At 48.6% G+C, this 20,572-nt stretch overlaps 1 protein-coding gene across 1 annotated transcript in view; it reads right to left on the bottom strand.

The window, feature by feature from the left end:
- The window catches only part of grin2ba (glutamate receptor, ionotropic, N-methyl D-aspartate 2B, genome duplicate a), a 60,801-nt gene that overhangs the window by 28,736 nt on the left and 11,493 nt on the right, over window positions 1-20,572 (bottom strand). Inside the window, exon 4 of the mRNA XM_052048492.1 lies at window positions 13,996-14,610. Coding sequence (XP_051904452.1) covers window positions 13,996-14,610 — 615 coding nt within the window. The remainder of the gene's footprint in view (window positions 1-13,995; window positions 14,611-20,572) is intronic.

A 20,572-nucleotide genomic window follows, 5' to 3' on the forward strand; every position in this document is an offset into this window, starting at 1 on the left:
AGGAGAGAAAGACCAGGCTCAGGAACGGCATTTGGCCCGGACTTTTTGATTTACCGTCGTTGGCTTTGCGCAACGGATATCGGTCAACTACTTGAAAGGACGGCGCTGCTTTAAATTAGCCTCTTCTGCTCGTAGAAGACACCGGCGGCTTATAACGATAGCGGTCACGAGTTTCATTAGTTGCCTTGATGACTCCTTTAATCAGTTTGTCCGCGGGGCCGGCACAAGCTTAATTCAGGAGACTCCAAACTGCTGTTCCCGATCCCATCCGTCATTCTCATCGGTTGACGCTAACACACACCCCCTGTGGGGAGAACGCTCTTTGAAAACAGTTGGTATATATGCAACATTCCTTTAGATGACCTTCACCTACAAGGACGCCCCCTAAGTCAGAAGAACTCCATGAGTAAGTCCTTCAGTTCCAGAAGTGACCACGGTCATCAAGTCTTGATATCTTTGCGTATCGCTAGCGTGGAAACGTATCGATATACCACTACAGTACTCAACAGTGACCAAAAAATGGCTGACCGAGATAGTCGTATGCCTTAAAAATCCATGCCGCGCGGTTTTAGGCGGTCTTCAAAAGACGCGGGGCGGTCACTATATGTAACCGCGCCTCCATGTGAGATTGCGGTGTGACTAACAATCAAGATGACAGGCTATTGAAATCTCTTCGGCTTCTCAGGACCGCCTTTGAGCTTCTTTCCACATCAAAGGCGAAGCTGGCCCTCCCCGGGGATGCGCACAACTTCATCCGCTACCTTGTTTCTGCATTAATGAGATCAGGGGCTGTTGCGTTTGAGGCGGGAGCTTGCGATTTAACGGTGCGGGCCGGCAAACGTGAGGATGGAAACATGTCGTTACGGTGTGCCGTGTGAAACGCAAAACGAGCGCACCGCCGACTCGCCAAATGAGTTTGTGTTTGAAAATCATGAAATAATGATGCGCCCGCTGATGCCGGAGTCGTGTCTCCGCGCCAAAGCAGAATCCATTTGCTTCTTCAACTTTTTATCTTGCTCCGTCTTAATCATCCAACCGTAGCTCTGCTCCGCTCTCTCATTTAAACCGGCGGAATGTCTGCCAGGCCACAGTTATAATTGAATTTTCAGACTTGCGCACCCCCCCCCCTCCCCCCGTCCCCTCTACTCCATTGTTTCCTCTGGCTCTCTTTCGATTTTACTCTTCTTAAGAGCAGTATTAACGTACTGTCCAACATGCTCGTTCAGAGAGCCAAATTTCCATTAGCCTTTCAGAAAAAATACATAATTAAGACCGATACCGAAGCCCAGAAAGGCAGAGGGTGAGAAAGTAAAGTGGTCGGGCAAACAAGAAAATTTGCTGATGGAATTGCGCAAGAAACCTCGAGCAAAATGAAGTGCCGCAAAACACCTCGCTCCTCATTTACAGCAACAATAATTAGACCGCGGCCACATTAGCGCTTCTTGTTGGCACAATGCGATCGATTAGCGAGTATTAAAATTCCCAGAAGGGGGTTAACGGGGGCCAGCGAGGCACTCAGCCGGATTCGGGGAAACGGGCCAGGGAGGCCTTGGATTCGTGCTTCACGTCAAACGCAGGCTTCAATACACACAAAACAATGCGGTATCCCGTAAAAGTGTGAGAGGAAGGAATTCAATGAGAGGGATTGGCAAAAGTGAGTTGTAGCAGAAGCGGGGGAGGGAGGGAGGGCAGGAGGACGGAGACGAGGTGTGATGCCTCCGGAGGGACGCAGGCAGAGGACAATGTGACAATGGAATAAATAGAGAGGACAAGGCCAAGCTGCCACTCGGCTGCCATCCGGCGCGGAGCCGCGGAGCAGACGTAGGACAGCGGCCAGGACGTTGGGCGCTGCACGCGCGCGTGCGCCGGACAGGCATTTAGGAAAAACAAAGCAGGGGAGAGAGCGGCGCTTCTTGTCAAGAGAACGGAGCGAAAAGAACAACTCGAAAGGACGTCGCGGTGCTGGCTTGGAGCATTTGTTTGGATGGCGGAAGAGCACAAACCTCCGCCGGAGCCGCCGGAGCGGCTCATTAGTATAATGCAAAGGTTGATGTCACGGATTTTTACGTAGCCATTTTTTTTGTGCAATTTTTTTACTGTATCCTTCTCTGAAGTAGTGATGCAAAAAAAAAAAAAAAGTCGAAGTGAAGGCAGTAGCGACGCATGCGATGACGCGCTCCGCTGCGGGGAGGCTTTTTTTTTTTTTTTTTTTTTTTGGCAAAGCATATTTCTATCCCGTCTATAAGGGCGCCTTTGAACTAGAGAGGGGGGCTGGTGGGCCAGCGACGCCGGTATTGACGCCGTCTGATGGAGGGAGCGGGAGAGAAGTGAGATGGAGGAGAGGGGAGAGGTTGGGAAGGCTGGAAAAAAAAAAAAAGCGAGAGAGCCGAGTGGGAGGCCAGGTGGGAGGAACATCTGGCCTTCACTTCGACACAGTCACTTGAAAAGACAGAAAGCAGGAAAAACTTGCCAGCGGCTCTTTTCACTCGCATGTACACATTCGCACGCGCTTTCGTTTCCGACAAAGCCCGTGTGCGCGTTGGCGCCATCAGCACGGGAGCTGAAATTACGTATTGATGACGAGCCTTCTCCTTCGTTTCCCTTTTGTCCCGCGTCAACTCGCTCCGCCGCTCCTCGCGTCGCTCCCTCAATTAAAAGGAACCCGCATCGCCTCTTTTTTTTTTACCCCCCTGCCGCTTGCACCTTATCAGCTCCTTTCTTATCGTACACGCCGCCTTCTCCTTAATCCAACCAATACCTGCTTAATTAGCTCACACATTTATCACAGCATCACCTAATTAACACTGACCCTATTTCAAGCCCTTTTTTTTAAACCTCGATTTAAAACTCAAAAGCTGTCATTGAAGTTATTTTAATGGCTGTGATATCGATCGAAGGACACTGTTTTGGTTCATGTCTGCACACACACACACACACACACACACAAAAATCATTTTTGGTGTATTTGTGAGGACCTCTCTGAAACTTTGAGAGATGCCTATATAAACCCTCTAGAGGCCTTTAGAATGAAAAACTTGTGAGGACTGGCCTAAATGTCCTCACTTGTCAAAAATGTCCTCACTACGTTGGTCTTATAATCACAGTGGTCCTCACAAGAATAGTCATACAAACACACACACACACACACGATTATTTCTCAGTGGCCCATTTCTGCTCCAAGTTTAGCAGATGAGCCACTAAGGGGCCTCTGCAGTCTGATGCTCCTGCTGCTCCTGTTTGTGCCCCCCCCCGCCCCCTTCCCTTCTTATTGAATGGGAATAGTTGCTCTTTGGCGTGTGTGTGTGTGTGTAGTACAGCTACACTACGGAGAGCGAAGCAGGGAGGCTGGCGGCTTTTTTCAGGAAAACGTATTGCTTCGCGAAGTGAAGTGACGGGGCTCAGATGCGTCCTCGACATCCCGGGGGGGGGGGGGGGGGGGGGGACTCCACGCTCGCCTAGTTTTCCACGTCTCATTTCTAAAGTCCTCACATGTCGCGGGAGAGGGAGAACAAGCATTTTAAGTGGATGCGCATGACGCAGTCGGTGCAAACCCACATTTGCTCGCGAGCTACTTAATTTAGTCTAGCGGAGATCAAAGTGGACTCTTCAAATAAGAGGCTGATCGGGAGCGTATGGATCGTATGGCCATACTCAGCCCACCCTCTGTAGGTTACAAGCTACCATCTGACAACAAAATAACCTCCGTCATTAAACGTTCGATCACCTCGACGGCATCAAACCCGAGAGCTGCCTTCTACTTTATTTTATTTTTTTTTTAATTGTCAATCACATAACCCAACCCAACTTTTTTTAATTTAAATGGGCAGTTGGACAATTTCATGGGTTAGAGGTTTCTCTGGATATGTTTGTTGCAAATGTTAATCGCCACATGACTCAACAGAACTACACAAAGTGAAATTGCAATTGCGGCCGCTGATGAAAACCTCCTAGCGGGCGACGTGAACTTTCAATTAAACCTTTTAAAATTCATACTCGGCACGTTTTTGTTATTAATTCACGCCTCGTTTCGACCTCATGACAGCTGCTTTATTGACTGATTAACCCCCTGGCTGTAATTAAATTTGTATTAACAGGACCGATGTGTTGATTCCAACATCTAAAAACGACTAAAAACCATACTTTCATGCCAGCTTTTGGCATGAAAGCTGTGATTTCCGATTCACTCTCTCCTCCTCTGCTCCCTGTACACTGTCAACCAAGAGAGGCCCGACGCTGCATGCTAAGCGGACTCACACACACACACGCATGCGCTCTCAATGTGCATCTCATTTAGTGAACATATGAACGTACAGCTTTCATGTTAAAAATGTCTCCGCCATGTTTGTGACTGAAATCACTTTCATACTTGCCGGGTGTGTGTGCTGTGTCGCTTTGAACTCGTCATCACCGCTTTACTCCCACAAGATGGATCGCTCCCATCCTTCACATCTCCAGTTTTGCATCGGCGACTCCGGATTCTTGATTAAAATGTATTCATTTTGAAAGGGTGCTAAAAATAATCAAAAGGAACGAAGGAAGAAAACCCGTTTTATGGTGATAAGCGGCACATTGTTTCTCAACTTGAGCGTAAAATCTAGCGCGCTAACCAAAAAAAGCGGACTAGAGTAAGGACACGTGCAAAAGTGTAAACCCCTGCGGCGCTTACGACAACATGATTTAGATGCGGGCGGGCAGGCGGGCGGGCTCCAGCAGGTAACGGCGGTACAGTGCGAGCGTCGTAAGGCGTGCGCATCGCATTAGCGCTCGTTTGCGTGATGAGGAACTTGGCCTGGGAGAACGTTTTTCAGGACATGAGGGCTGGCAGCAGCCACAATCGATAGAGAAGCGTTGCAGAACGGGAGTATTTACCGAGCAGGTACGCTGGATTACACTTCGGCAAATCAGGTCACACGAATGCAAGGCTGCGAGAGCCCAGTCAAAACAAGTTGAGAACAGCTGTAAGCGCACACGGGGAAATGTATTTTCATATGACAATGAGACAGAAAGAAGAAAAAAAAAATGTCAGATGTTTTTTTTTCTTGTTGAATCACACCTGTTACAGTTTAAACTGCCATCATTTTACAATTTAAGATTCTATTTTTATCCATCCAAACATTTTCCATAGCACTTGTAGCTAGCGCCTATCCTAGCTAACCTTCGGCGCGAGTTGAAATGGCCGCCGCCCAATCGTATGGCACATATTCACTCACGTTGGCATGCTAACCACTATCCCATCATGCTATATTATGAATAATATTACAATTTTCGGGGGGGGGGTGTTCAAATCCCACTAAAGGAGGGCTACCAAAAATAAAAAGAACACACACACTTCCCCTTTCAAGAAACATGCTAATTATTTACACTCTTTACAATATGGTCAGATGATTACTGGTTGCAAACTAGCTTCCACTCCGGCAAATCCGTCATGATATACTGTATACAAATTAATATTAGCCAAACCGAAGGGAAAAACGAAACTTTCCTGTGATCCGAATCCATATTTAAATTACCATCTGGCTTGTAGCAGTATTTTCGCAAGACCACAACAGGCTCCTTGTTTGCTATTTGCTGTTGAGTTTTTTTTTTCTTCTCTCTTTTCATTGGGTGGTAAAACCTCTCATAAAATACCAAGGCGAGGTGCACAACTACAAAAAGGATGAGCAACTTTGCGAATGAGATACAGTCTCTGGGTGTGCCAAGCGCTCACAAACAATCATCACCATGTTCGGTCACGTTTACATGTAAGGTGAATGAGCATCATTTGACAGTTACCGGTACTTCAAAAAAAAAATACAAATAACTGGAGCGTTATGCCTTGATTTGTGACTTCAAAGCAACAAGAGAAAGCAGGCGGGGCTACACGGAGCTCATCGCATCTGCGGCCAAACTACAAGTGCACAAATACTATTTCCATCCATTCCCCATGGTTCTAAAACTTAACCGGGCGTGAAAGACCATCATCGTAGCAATCAATGCGATTCTCAAGCACCGAGAGGGTATATCATGTCGAAAGCGGTGTGAAACGCAGCTGATGTGAAACACCTCGACAAGCTCTTCTCGACCATAAGCGATCACCTGCTCAGGATTCTCATTAGACTAAAGAGGGAAGGCGCTCCATCACCGGCGTTTCATTTCCAAGGCCTTCCTCTTCAGACTAACGCGCTCCACCACGTATCACCGAGCACGACTCTGCGTTTTGCTTTGTGTGGCCTGCGATTAGTGCGACCCCCCCCCCCCCACCCCCAAATGGATTTGTCTCAGCATTTGGAATGAATATTTCAAGTTGGGTTTCTAAACGGCATTGTGGTTCAAAGGGATTATTATGCACGGTGCCCGGCTGGAATTCATAAAAAGTCGGAGTTTAAGCGTGTTGATCTTTTCAAATTGGCTTGTCTTGTGCTTTTTGCTCCAACATTTAAACGCTCGTTCGGCAGCTTTTCCCCCCTTTGCCTCTCTGTCCTACTTTTGAACCCAGTTATTCTATCTCTGTCCTCCCTCCGCAGCCCCACATTCTCCGTCTCACTGCCAACCCGTTCGCTCGATAGCCTTGCTCCCAAGCTCCTTCCTTCACTGCCGCCCCCCCCCCCCCCCCCCCCAGTCCCGCTTCTCCATTCTCCCCTCTCTCAATAAGTCTCTCCGCAAAGTTAATTCAAATTGCCCGGTCGGGAGGACAGTACAGTTCCAATAATGCCGGAAGCACTTAGAGGAACATAATCAATCGCTCCTTTGCCTCCTCTTCCTCTCTCCCGCTTTCTCATTCTCCCGGTTTCCCCCCCCCCACCCTCACCCTATTTTACATGCCATCGAGATGAGGAGCGGGACTCTGAGCTTTTAATTTCCCATCTCGTCACTCTGTTCCAATCAAGCCTTTCTGGTGCGAATATGTCAATCCCCCCCCCCCCCCCCCCCCCCGCCCCGCTCTTCACTTAAACATCCCTCCTCGGTTTTGATGACAGATTCAGGGTGCGCAGTCTGCCGCGATCAAGCGCACAATCTGGCGAGATGTCTGCCCGAGCCCAAAGACGTTTTGTGCGCTTTTCCGTTTGACATCTGGCCGAAGGTGCCGCTTGTGGGACCGCCCCCCCCCTTTTCATGCTCCGCGCCCGCCTCTCCGTAGACGAACGCTTCAGGCCCCGTCACGTTGAGCTGCGGACAGGTGGAGAGGAAGCCACGAACGAGAGCGGAATGGCGAAAGGGTGCTGGGGGGGGGGCCGGTGGAGGATGCTTGGAGAGTGACAGAAAGCCAGAGTGTGGGAGGGGGGGGGGGTGAACATAGATAAGAGAGGGAGTGAAACTCTTGTAATTCACAGGGACGAGCTGCGTTTCCCCGGCAACGTGGTTTCAACCGTAATAGCCCTGCTGAGGATGCCATTAGTGAGGAACAAAAAAGAGAACGCCGCTCGCCATTTGTATGAAGCGCACGCGCGGACGCAAAACTCAACAACCCAACATCCCCCCCCTCACCCCCCCAACCCACCCCTGCATTTGCATGTATGCCTCCACAAACGGTCAACGCCGCATCCGAATGCTGAAGAGAATCTGGCCGCCGTGTACAGTACTCCAACTGCGACGGGCGTTATTAATTTTGCCGAGAAAAAAAAAAAAAATCAATCGGTGCTCTGTCGCTGCATAAAAGGAGAACAGAGACTTTTTTTTCCACTCGTATTGATGTCAGGAAAATGAAGAAGATAATATGAGGTGCAAAAGTATGAACGCGTAGTCCGTTGAAGGCCGGCCGGCTATGAGACAGCATGTTGGTCTTACTTTAGGCAGCAGGCATGTTGCTTGCTCTCGACTGTGCCCCAGGGCATCCGTGACAATAACCCAGTTTCCACTGCGGGGGCCCCAAACAGACTTTGTTCATAACCTGGTTCCATCACACAAGTGATGGGACGAGGGACGACGTTAAAAAAAAAAAAAAAAAGTGATTAGTCTTGCTCTGGTTTTTATTTTTAGCCATACGTGCAATCATGAAAAGGTTTGGCTATAAAATGATGCCACGCACATTCAAATTGCGCAGGAACTGAACCGACGCCATCTGGTGTCCATTTGATCCATTTACATTCAACCACTTCCGGTCTTAATCAGTTCATTCCGCTTCAAATTGTGCGCGGCGCTCTCTCGGGGGGGAAAAAGCAAACCAACTGTAAAAGCCTCACAGCCAGGTTTCCAAATCCAAATCTCACATTGAATAAAGTGTCATAATGTACCAAAAGTTGCGAAATGTTTTTTTAGTGAGAATAACACCTGCAGCAGAAAATGTCGGAGTGAAGTGGGAAGCCAAATGAAAGCCGAGCGGTTAAGTCGGCCACCCCTCAAGCCTCGCGTGTCCTCCTACCCGACCTCGGCTGAAGATACCGTTCCAATGTTTTCATCTGGAACGAGAGGAAAGCGCTTGCCCGCATCTCATCGCGGTTCCGAAAACATTTGCCGTGTTCATCGTATGCTCACAAAAATGGGGGCAGATCACACCGTCCAGAGCAATGATAATAATTCAGAGGGAAAAATGCCTGCGGGGGTTTTCAAGCGCTTTACAACATCAACCGAGACTTGACAGCCTTTGTTTAAACATTCCTTGGAATCGGAGGTGCTTGCGGTCTGGCGGTACTTGAGAGACTTTTCATCGGGTCGGACTCGCTTTGGAAACGTGAACGTATGGAAGGCTGTGGAGGGCCATCGGCGGCTTGCAGAGTTCTGCCGAAGAGGACCGAAGGTGGCAACGGACGGCGTTTGCGGTAATTTAGGAGCGCGAGTGAGGGGGGGAGGGCCGACATTTAGATTCATCACAGGAGCTCACCTCGCCTCAACCCGCGTGATGTTAGAAAAAAAAAGGAGGTGGTGGCGGGGGGGGGGGGGGGGGGGGGGGGGGGGGGGGAGCTGCAGCCCAAGATAAAAGCCAAAACAAAAAAAAAAAACAGATGCAAAGAGACAGAATGGGGTTGAGGCAAAAGATCTTTTCGGTGTTACAGTACTTGGTTTTTTTCTTCCCTTGGATTACCTTTGTGGTGATGAATTGATAAACACAATCTGGATTTACAAAAGGGAAACGTGAAACATCCTCAGGAGGGGGGGAACAACCTCATATTCTAAGTGCAATTAGCAGTTGGGGGCCGCTAACCTTTTTCGGCCGCAAATGTCGATTTCACGTCAAAGTTGCAAGCGCCTTTACCAAGTTAAAGTTCCGAAAAATGTAACCCGGACGAAATATTGCCACGTGCCTTCTTCTCATACTTTCCTCATCCTGCTATTTCGCGTTGCTGTTGGACCACCGGCCTGTTTCTGTGTCTCGGGTTGAAAAGTATCGGCGCAAACAAGCACAGCTCACCAGAAAAGTGCCCCCAACACCTGCGCAGAGACCACAGCGCGGTCCTCTCTCCGTTTTTCCCCACGATTCACCTTTCTGTACCAGTCTCCATTTTTCATCCCATTAGAATTTTTTTTTTGTTTTTTTTTTCTGCTCGGACCGCACAAGAGCTGCATCATTTCATTTTTTTTTCTTAAAAAAATGGTTAATTAACGTTTCGCTGTAAGTGTCAATCAAACAGTGCGATGATCTTTGCCAAGATATTATCATTAACACGGCTCTTGCACTAGAATCTCATTAGTCGGATTCGTGAGGGATGGAATGGGATGAAGGAAAAAAAATGGAGTGATTTATACTTTTGCTCTCGGCCGTAATCAGCGAAGTTTGTCAGGAAGAATTGAAAACGCTGAGAGGAGAGAGAGTGTTTTTCATCATCAGTCCTCAGGATTATTCTGGTTTTTACTACAATACGTGTTGCAATTTTGAAAATAACACAAAAACGTCACAAGGAAGAATCAGAGAAGAATCCAAATGTTTTTTTTTTCAATCACGGCCATTTTGTGGCCCTTTGTGACATAAGACGATTCCAAAAGAAGAATTATCCTCCGCGGAGAGAAAAAGAACTTGACAAGAGCTCGCAGAGTCTCGCAGGCTCACATTCAAAAGCAGTGTGTGACGCGTGAGCGTGCATTTCAAAAGTTGTCAAATTTGATAAAGCGCCGTGCCGTGTTTGTCTCGAATGTTCACAGTGATTATTTTTAAACTGGAAAGATATGATACAGAGTCAATAATTTGGGTGACTGTTCAACACTCGAACGGGATCAAAAAATTTGGTGGTCATGCAGAATAGTTGTTTTAGTGGTTTCAATGTATGCGTGGTTGATTGCTAAAAAATATTTTTAAAAATATTTTGTTCAATTGGAGCAAGTCCACATTGGTTCTTCATCATAATTTTTTTTTTTTAAGTGTTGAAATGTATCTTGGGTAGCAACTACGGGAGACACTGGCCTATTAACTCCTCTGGACGTCCAGCAAAAGGCTGGTGTTTGGTCTTCAAGGAGTGGGGTGGGGGTGGGGGGCGGGTTGGGTGGGTTTGAGCTCTTATACTTGTAAATATTGCTGTTTGATGGGTGGAGGGGGCTCTGCAAGAGGTGCAGGCGGGTGCAACTGATATATTCAGGGGACAAGAGGTGAAGAGGGGAATAAAAGGAAACCTTTTCATGTGGTGAAAAAGAGGTGTGTGTGTGTGTGTGTGTCTGTGTGTGTGTGCAAACTGTGGTGTAAGTGCAAGTCCACAGGGAGCGCAGAGACACGAGTGGCGAGATGGGATGGAGTGCCATGTTGAGGGGGACCAGCGGGTGGAATGGAAAAAAAAAAAGAAGCCTGGCCCTTGTGAGAGTGAGAGTGAGACTGTGACTGAGGGTGGGTGGGGGAGAGAGGGGGAGGGGGAGGGGATGGATGATGAGTAACATTTACTCAGCCCTTCTTTGTGTGAAGAACACACTCCTGTCAAAATGTATTCCACTCCATTGTCTTCGACCGGCATGCGAACATGGCGAAGCAATACACAAAGAGTGTGTGGGTAGGGTGGGCGGCGAAGAGTGAATTAACACTTGCACGTGTGCTGCAAATCGCTACTGTCTGCCTCCTGTCAGCCGTCCCGACATGAACCAGAATTTACCAGGAAGCCAGAGAACACGAGAAAAATTACGTGACTGTGCAAAGGGGGGGTGGAAATCTGAAGAAGAGGGGGGGGGTGGGAAAGCCAAGATGGCTCTCAGTTCTGGTGCGTGCAATTGCATTGACCAAGCCAACAGCAGCTCCATGTATTTGTATGCAAAAAAAATTTTTTTAATAATTTTTAAAAAAGCAACTTTCCTTAACATGCCTTCATTTATTCCTCTGGGCAATCCAGAACAGAAAGGCTCTCATTCAGACTCGAGCACGGTACACGAAATCAACCACAAGAGTTACATAACTTTGCAGAGCTGCTTGAAGAATTTTGTATTGTTAACCTTTCAACGAATGACAATTTTGCATTGTGTAAATATTCCGCATGAAGGCCGTCCGCTAGGCCATTTGGGGTGATTTCGTTTACAAAATGAAAACAATGTGACGTTCCTATGAATGAATTCTTACTTGAAACTAAGCTTTGGTGTATGAATCTACGGTGCAGATTATAAATAGCACTTTTATGTCGGCTCATGAGAGTATCGGAAATGTTCGGGTGTGTGACCGAATATAGTGACAGTATAATTTTATCCCGCGTTTTCCATTTGGTCCGGCGTCTTTTTCTCATCTCATCGTTCAAGCGCAACGGGAGCGCCGCCTCGTTCTGATTTCAAGCGATAAGAGAAATAAAAGACCTGCTCGGAGTGAGAGAAGAGGTGGTGAAAAAAAAGAAAGTTATTGGGAGAGATGGAAGAGGGGGTGCGGGGCAGGGGGGCGTTCAAAATGGACACGTTCTAAATGACCAGAGTAATTGAGACCAAGGGGGGTTAGAAAATAGGCCACATCTATTTAGGACGCGAAATTCATTTTGGAAACTCTGTTTCCAGGAAAAAGGGAAAACAGAGTGGGCTGTCAACATTTTCTAAACCGGGGCAACACGAGCCTTGCAGCCAGAGGATCAACAAAATAATTCTCACCACAATAATAAGTTGTGCCTTCATCTTAAAATACGGATTAGAAAATCATCGGCATAGTAGACTGACACACACACACACACAGAAAGCCGGTCAGTGTACGTCGGCGTCATGCCTGGACAAAAAGCAACAAAAAGTGCAGCTTTGGAGAAAACTGGACTCAAGAAAATCCAAATCGGGGACACGTTGCAGCTCAAGACGGCTCACAAATGGTCGCAACTAGCGCTTAGCGGAGAGAGGAACATGAAAAGCTAAAAAAAAAAAAAAAAAAAAAAAGTGCCAAAGGAACTGTTATCACCTCCAAAGGCGACTAATTGTGTCCGTTTACGCAAAGTACGAGGCGGTGCCGAGCGGGAGACGCATTATAATAAATGAGTTGGGTACCGCGGCGATTAGCACAACAATGGTTCCTATTGTAGGCCATCAATTGGGGGAAATAAGCGCAAGGAAACGTTTCAAGTTCAGCCCCGCGGGATAAAAACAAGGCAGTGTGGTGAAAGTACCTCCGAAAGCACGAAACGTCGATCTATATATATATATATATTTTATTTTTTTTTTCTTAACTCATTCACTCCCGGCGGCCCGGTAGTCAGTGGTTAGCACGTCGGCTTCACAGGGCAGAGGTACCGGGTTCGATTCCAGCTCCGGCCTCCCTGTGTGGAGTTTGCATGTTCTCCCCCGGGCCTGCGTGGGTTTTCCTCCGGGTGCTCCGGTTTCCTCCCACCCTCCAAAAACATGCATGGCAGGCTGATTGGACGCTCTAAATTGTCCCTAGGTGTGAGTGTGAGTGCGAATGGTGTTCGTCTCTGTGTGCCCTGCGATTGGCTGGCAACCGATTCAGGGTGTCCCCCGCCTACTGCCCTGAGACAGCTGGGATAGGCTCCAGCACCCCCCGCGACCCTAGTGAGGATCAAGCGGTTAGGAAGATGAATGAATGAATGAATCATTCACTCCAAAGACGTTTGCGGTGTGCATGTGACGACCCGGGCCCCCATGGCAGTGGCACGGCAGGCGAATTGCAACAAGGCTCCCCGAGGCAACAAAGTCACAGACCGACCGGCAGACTATCAGCATAAAGAGCAACGCCACTCGGCATATTCCACCGGTTATGATTTCAAGCTCATGGATTTTGCGCAAGTATCAAAAACGGATAAGGATTTTGACGCATGGGCTCAAGGTCCGGATCAGGCCGACGCAGATAAAGCGTTCTTTTTATCCCATTAGGAGGGGGGGCCTAATAACTTGGCAAAGCTCAATTCACTGTTGTGGTGCCGATCGCATCATTGGCATCGATCCCTCGCGGCCGTTTGACTTTTGAGTCAAACGGCGGGCTTAGCCTGTGCGTCTTTCTGCACGTCGAGATTGACTGACTCCATCATTTGAGAGTGAGGCAAGGACGGATCGGGGGAGAGGGTGGGGGCGAACCGTGTTCACATCTCAGGTTGTAATGCGTCAACCACAACAAACACAGAAATGAACAAAAACAGAGATGGTGAGCCACGACCCGTGACCTTTGACTCCCAAATGTTCTTGGCGAAGAAAGGACGACTATTCCACAGATACAATTCATTCATCTTGTTAGGGTGTTTTTTCGCGTTTCCCGTTTCCTGAGGAAACCTCATACTACTTTTCATTCATTCATTCATCTTCCGTACCGCTTGATCCTCACTAGGGTCGCGGGGGGTCCTGGAGCCCATCCCAGCCGTCTCCGGGCAGTAGGCGGGGGACACCCTGAATCGGTTGCCAGCCAATCGCAGGGCACACATAGACGAACAACCATCCACGCTCACATTCACAAACTAGTGACAATTTAGAGCGTCCAATCAGCCTGCCGTGCATGTTTTTGAATGTGGGAGGAAACCGGAGCACCCGGAGAAAACCCACGCAGGCCCGGGGGGAACATGCAAACTCCACACAGGGAGGCGGAGCTGGAATCGAACCCGGTACCTCTGCACTGTGAGGCCGACGTGCTAACCACTGGACTACTGGGCCGCCCTCATACTACTTTTATAATAATAATAATAATAATAATAATAATAATCCTACCCTTAGCAGCCATGATCATGGATGAACCTCCGCGGACTCCGAGGATGGGGATGTGGGTCTGGGCCGAAATGAAGTCCAGGATCTGCGCGATGGCCTCCTGGTCGGTGTCGTCTCCAAAGACCACGCCCTGCAGCCAGTGCTCCGTCATTAAGTCGCAGATGCTTTTGATGATGCTTTTGGGGTCCGTCTCGTTCATGGTCAGGATCTCCACGTTGGGCGCCATGTGCAGGAAGTCCTCCTTCTCGCGAGCCCCGGCCAGCGCCATCTCACTGGAGTTGCCCACCAGGACGACGGCGATGCTGAGGCCGCGCAGGATGTTGGGAAGGGCCATGTGGTGCGGAGGGGGAGGGGGGATGGGGATGTAGTGGCCGCCGCCTCCTCCGCCGCCTCCCTTCTCTCTCCGCGACTGACAGGCGGGCGGCAGGTGAAGAAGGCAGAGCAGTAAGAGGAGGACGCCGAGCGAGACGGTGTGGCAGTGCGGCGACGGGGGCGGGGGCGGATGGAGGTGGCGCCCTCGCCTCCCCGGGTCCTGGACAACCGAGGGGGCGTAGGTGCCGATGCGGAGGGGGGAGGGGCAGCCGCCGACAGCATGGTGGAGATGCGGGAAAGAAATACCTGGAGAAAGAAGAGAAGGGGGGGGGGGGGGTAAAACAAACAAACGTGAATACAGTGAACAAAGCGAGCAAATAAAGCGGTCGGGAAAATGAGACGGAGGTGAACACAGAAGCGTGCAACATTGATTGAGCAAAGTGGATTGCTGAGAGGCTACGTGGCTTATGTGAATTAGTGCGTGTCAATGTCTGTACGCAAGCACGGTGGGAAGAGTCGAGGAAAAGAAGAAAATCATCCCAAGGAAAAAAAAAAAACAAGAGGGAGAGGAGAAGCACTTGGCGGACATGAATAGTGCATAAAACACATTTGGACGTGATATGATGCCATATAGTTTACATAGCTGCAGCTCAAGAATCAATCATTTATGTGGAATTCTCTGAAAGGATATTATGGGATGCGTTATGCGGACATAAATCCTGCCAGTGAATAAAATAGCAGCTTTCTCAACATGGGAAGGGAAAGTAGGAAATAGGTGTTTTGTCACAGAATAGAACAAGCAGAAGATTTTTTTTGGGGGGGGGGGGTGCCCCCGGATTCCAAATGAATGACAAACTGTTGTAAACAAGATCAGTAACCAAATGAGCTCTCCATAAAGTGACTGATGCTAAAATTGATGTGAGATGATTGACAGCTGACCCCCACCCCCCACAAACCCCCACCTTCAAACTGCCATCACCCTTTTGGCCTAGTTTCTCTAACATTTATTTGCTGCCCTCGTTGCTTGCTAACAACGCGCCTCTCTGTGTTGCGGTCAGATTCACAAGACTTTGTTTTTTTTGTTCCTTTAAAGGCTCTTTTGCGGAATCGATGCTCTATTTAGCAGCCCGCTCGATGATTTCACAAGTGAAAATTATTAATCGGAGTTCAGACGGCTCTTATTTCGCAACTGGTGCTACTCGGGTGTACAGAGGCCACCATTGGCTACCACGTAGCTCCACCACTGCATGTGAAAAGAACAGGGGCTTTTTTTTTTTTTTTCGCACTGCACTTAACATTCAATTCCAGTAAGCCATCTCGCTCCACTTTGATTGTGCAACATGGACCCAGGACAGTAGTGGCGTAACCGCTTCGAAAAGCGCTGCATTGTGCGAGTCGACCGCATTTGGGAGCAGATGGTCGGAACAAAGAAGCGAAAAAAAACAACAACAAAAAAACAATAAACGGGCAAAAAAAAATAAAAGGCTGACAGCTAATAAGACAAGAAGTGACAGACAGGGTGAGGAAAAAACAGGACAGAGAATGTGAGGAAGACAAAGGGGGACGTATGCGGCGATGACAGAACAACTTCTTGAGGGAAAACTAATTGCCGGGGGTTCGTCAGCTCTAATTACAGGTCCCCGCGTTAATAGTCAACCTCCCCGGGAAAGACGGAGAGGTGGGAGGAAGGAATTACGGAGGATGAGAAGAGGCATGAGGACAGAAAGGGAGGACGACGCGGTGGGAGGAAAGACGTGGAGCGTAAACCAAAAGGAGGACCTTGGCGAGACGCAAGAAAGATGAAAGCAAAGAGGAGAGGAACAAAAGAGACAAAGTCATTTAAGACGGACACGAAGGAGGCATCGGAAAGAGAGACTTGCACAGTGAGAGGGCGCGCGGGAGCTACTGGACTTCTCTGGCAGCACTCTGTTTCCATGGCAACAATTAAAAGAGCCCCACATGCATTCACATTCGGGCACAGTTGATGGACACGTGAGATACGCGACATACGGCGACGCTCACTGCAGACGCGTGCGACAAGTGAAAGCGCAACTCGGGCAACTAGTGGCGAATGGTGGTATTACACTTGAAACGACAGATGAACCCTGCATCTTCGCAGGTCGGCCTTGCAGATTTTGTTTCTTTTTATCCATTTTCAATGTGAGATTTTTTTTCCTGTTTATTTCTGGGATTTGTTTCCATTTCCCTTGTTTTTTTCATGGAATACAGATTTGTATTCAAACAATTTTGGGACTTAAAATTTTTTTTTTCCTGAGCACTCCGGTTTCCTCCCACATTCCAAAAACATGCATGGCAGGTGAATGGAACACTTTAAATTTGCAATATATATATGTCACTGTCAAATCAATGCCTGTCTCCTCATTAAGACACACACGAGGTTACGGCACTAAATGACCCCCCCCCCCCCCCCCCCCCCATCAGCCAGCCCTCTCATCTCACCCACCATTTGCTCGATTAGCCACACCAGCGCACACAGCGGCCGTATCTCAACTCAACTCAACTCACACATGTTCCTTTCATCAACCTGTTTTAACGGAGAGCTTTGAGAACATGAAAAAGGATCGAATCAGGGCGGAACTCATCTGAAGGCGCAAATCCCGCTACATCGGGAGCACAGAGGCGTCCGGAAAGCTCATCACAAGAAAAATCATCACTCAATCTTCCAAGCACTGGGGTACTATTCAGTTTTGTTTTTGTTTTTTTAAGACTGGCTCCGGCCTCTGATGCTGCACAGAATGCAACGAGGCATCAGCCAATTAGGTAAGAACAAGATGTCTTGGTAGTTACTCAGACCAAAAAAAAAAAGGGGGGGTGGGGGAGGAGTACAAAATGAGCCAAATTAACAATGAACCAAGTCATTCATGGACATGCAGGTCAACGCGACTCCTTTTTTTTTTTGCAGTGGAAGGTGACAAAGCAGGTGATGTGAGGCCAGCCAGCGCTCCGTAATTGGCGCTGCTCTAAAATTCCAATTGATGTCAGCTCGAATCATAAAATAATAGCCGGCAGAGAGCGGGCATTTCTCTGCGAGTGGGACGGCTATTAGAGCGCAGGTCACGATTCGGATGCCACAAACGTGCACACACAACAACTTGTCAGTCAGCCAAACAAGCCTGAATCTTTGTGCAGGTGGGGCGAGGGAAAAAAAAAAAAACAAAAAAAAACAGCCGATTCTGACTTTAATATATTTAAGTGAACTGCACTCTGTTCCTATAGCAACATGCGCTGCTTTCACTGTAATAAATCCACACTGGGCAAGCTGCAGAATGGTTTGTGCACTTGTGGAAGACATAAATGCACGTTTGCGCCTGGATGATGAATTTGGTTTGAAAGGTTGCGAGCGGAGCCGTGCAGCAGTCGCTCCCTCGTGCATTTTTGTCGGATTTTTTTTTTATAGAAAAAGTAACCTTGCCTTGCGATTTGAGATGGTTTTGTTATGCCATTGATTTAACAGGCCGACGGCAAATGAGAATGTAAAAAAAAAAAAAACGCTCTTCGGTCTGTGGGAGGCTTTTTGAGAAGGTGAACCTCTCTCTGCCCCCCCCGGTAGACGCCACCGGGTCACCGCGCCGCATACCGAGAAGGAATGAACCGGACACCCGAATGGCCGCTCGACCCGCGCGAAACACAAAACATATCTTGGAGATTCTGGCTTGCTGTGCCGACTCATTACAAACTGCTCAAATAAATATTTATGCGGCCTAGTCAAGTTCACAAAGATCATCCGGGCAACATTTAATTCCACCGTTTTCACCCCAAGAACCGTTTGAAAGAGACTAACAAGGTTTCTACTTCTCGAGTCAGATGTCGAAACCGGCCAGCTTAGCAACGGGTCACCTGCTCAAGTGCCTTCGTGGCTGGACTCATTCGCTGCCGTGAATCTCTTTTCTTTCACAAAGTGCGCTTCGCCGTGCCGCGGTGACCCTCCAAAGATAAAGCAGACAAAATTGGGATGATCAAGCGAAGAAGAAAAAAAAAATGGAGGGCGGGAGGCGTCGCGTAAAGCTCCGGACTGTGAAGACCAAGTCCCCCCCCGCAGCTTCTAATCAGGCTCTGACTCAAGAATACCTGAGACTAATTGAAATGTGTAAAATTAGCCAGAGAATTGAGAGCTGAAAATGAAACTCATCAGTCAATATTCAGCCGCGGGAGAGATGGAAGAGGTGGCGTCGCGTTCCTTCTGCTTCGTTATACGTCACGGGTGTGCAGCGTTACTTCACTTAACGACATTTTATGTCATCTGTTGAACTGGCCAGCATCGGACAATCTGCTATTGGAAATTATTATTATCATAAATGTTAGCACGTCGGCTTCACAGTGCAGAGGTACCGGGTTCGATTCCAGCTCCGGCCTCCCTGTGTGGAGTTTGCATGTTCTCCCCGGGCCTGCGTGGGTTTTCTCCGGGTGCTCCGGTTTCCTCCCACGTTCCAAAAACATGCGTGGCAGGCTGATTGGACGCTCTAAATTGTCCCTAGGTGTGAATGTGAGTGCGAATGGTTGTTCGTCTCCGTGTGCCCTGCGATTGGCTGGCACCGATTCAGGGTGTCCCCCGCCTACTGCCCGAAGACAGCTGGGATCGGCTCCAGCACCCCCCGCGACCCTAGTGAGGATCAAGCGGCTCGGAAGATGAATGAATGAATGAATGAATATTATCATAAATATGCTGTTTATTTTTGAAATTGTCCCCATAGAAAGATACTTCTTGCTTTTTTTTTTTGCGTTGTCATACGCGCAGACGCCGCAGCGGCGGATTTAGTCCGTGTTCTGGCTGGAGTTGCGTTGCATCCAATCGTATCCGAGAGACGCCGACTCGGACTTGAAGCGATCGCATTCAACTGTCATCCTTCGAGAAAAGCGCTTCAGTCGAACATCCGCCGCGGACGCACAATGAGAGTAAATACCTCGCCGCGCAGCCTTGTTGTTCCTCGCCGCACATCCTCCCCAAAAACCTACTAATCCAAAAAACGCCGGGATCCCGCCGCCAAAAATAACAACTCGGAACGAGATGGACGAGATTATTGCGTTTCTAATCCGCGAAAGGATGACAATAAAACGCCTTTAAAGTGATGACGGCGCTTTTATCGTCACGAGGGGTCACTCGCCTGCCCCGAGGCCTCTACCTGCGAACACGCAATGCACATTTCCCTGCGCCGTGTAGCGTACACGCTTCCTGTGAAGGTTTGACGCTAGCAAGCGCGGGCCGGGCGCCACCTGTGGCAAAAGGCGAGTGAGGTGGAAGCCAGCAAAATAGACAAAAGCGAGCCACGGGGTGAGAAAGAAGAGGGCGAGAGCTGCGAAAACCACAAATCATTGACAAGATTAAGCGTCTCTTCAGGAGGTGGTGTAAATAGAAACATGTCCCTGGGAGAGGGGGGGGGGAGACCTGCGCAGTGGTGTCAAAACATTTCTCAATCTGAAGGTTTGAATATATTTCTGTCTGCAAGAGACTTGATATGCAAAAAAAAAAAAAAAAGGAGCAGTTTCCAGTCGGGAGTACTGTACCCCCCCTCCCGAGACGAGAACAAACTGTTTTGATTCTGTTCTGACCTCGGGCTTGACTGAGGTGCATGGACCAGGATGTTTGAACACACACACACACACACACACAACACTCACACACTGGTCTCAGTCCCACAGACGCAGAACCGGCATGTTGCCAAACAGCTGCGGGCAGTTTCATCTGTTCCGCAGCTGTCACGTCAAAAAGGAAACAATGAGCAATTGCCCCCCCGCCCCCCCAATGATGACGATGTGTGCTCAGTAAATGAGCTAAGCTCGTCCCCACACTGTCCTCGTGTCCTTGGGGAGCAACGTTGGGACAGCGTGAGAACGATTCTCCGCCCACTTGTTACTCAGCTGCTGGGGTGGTAGGGTGCAGGGGAGGGGGGGGCTCAATATCAAACCGGTATCGCCTTGTATCAGGCGTAGTTAAAAATAACCAACCTCGGCACAGACGTTCTAAACTGTCACCGTACACACAAAGGCTGAATTTGTGAATTTCAATTGCCGCGTGGCCGCACAATCTAACCTGCCAATAATTTCGACAAAAAGGCAACGCGCGCTCGGTGAACAAAAAAAACAACAAGAGTCCACCGAGCGTTTCATGTTCCGACTTGTTGCTTTGTTGGCTGCTCATTAAAAAAAAAAAAAAAAAAAAGAGCAAAAAGGTACATTTTATCAAATGTGCGGGGGGGGGGGGGGGGGGGGGGGCACAAACTGCTTTGGAATTTCATCGGAGGAAAACAAA

Source organism: Hippocampus zosterae, chromosome 17 (assembly GCF_025434085.1).
Source record: "Hippocampus zosterae strain Florida chromosome 17, ASM2543408v3, whole genome shotgun sequence".
In the NCBI taxonomy this organism is placed as follows: Eukaryota; Metazoa; Chordata; class Actinopteri; order Syngnathiformes; family Syngnathidae; genus Hippocampus; species Hippocampus zosterae.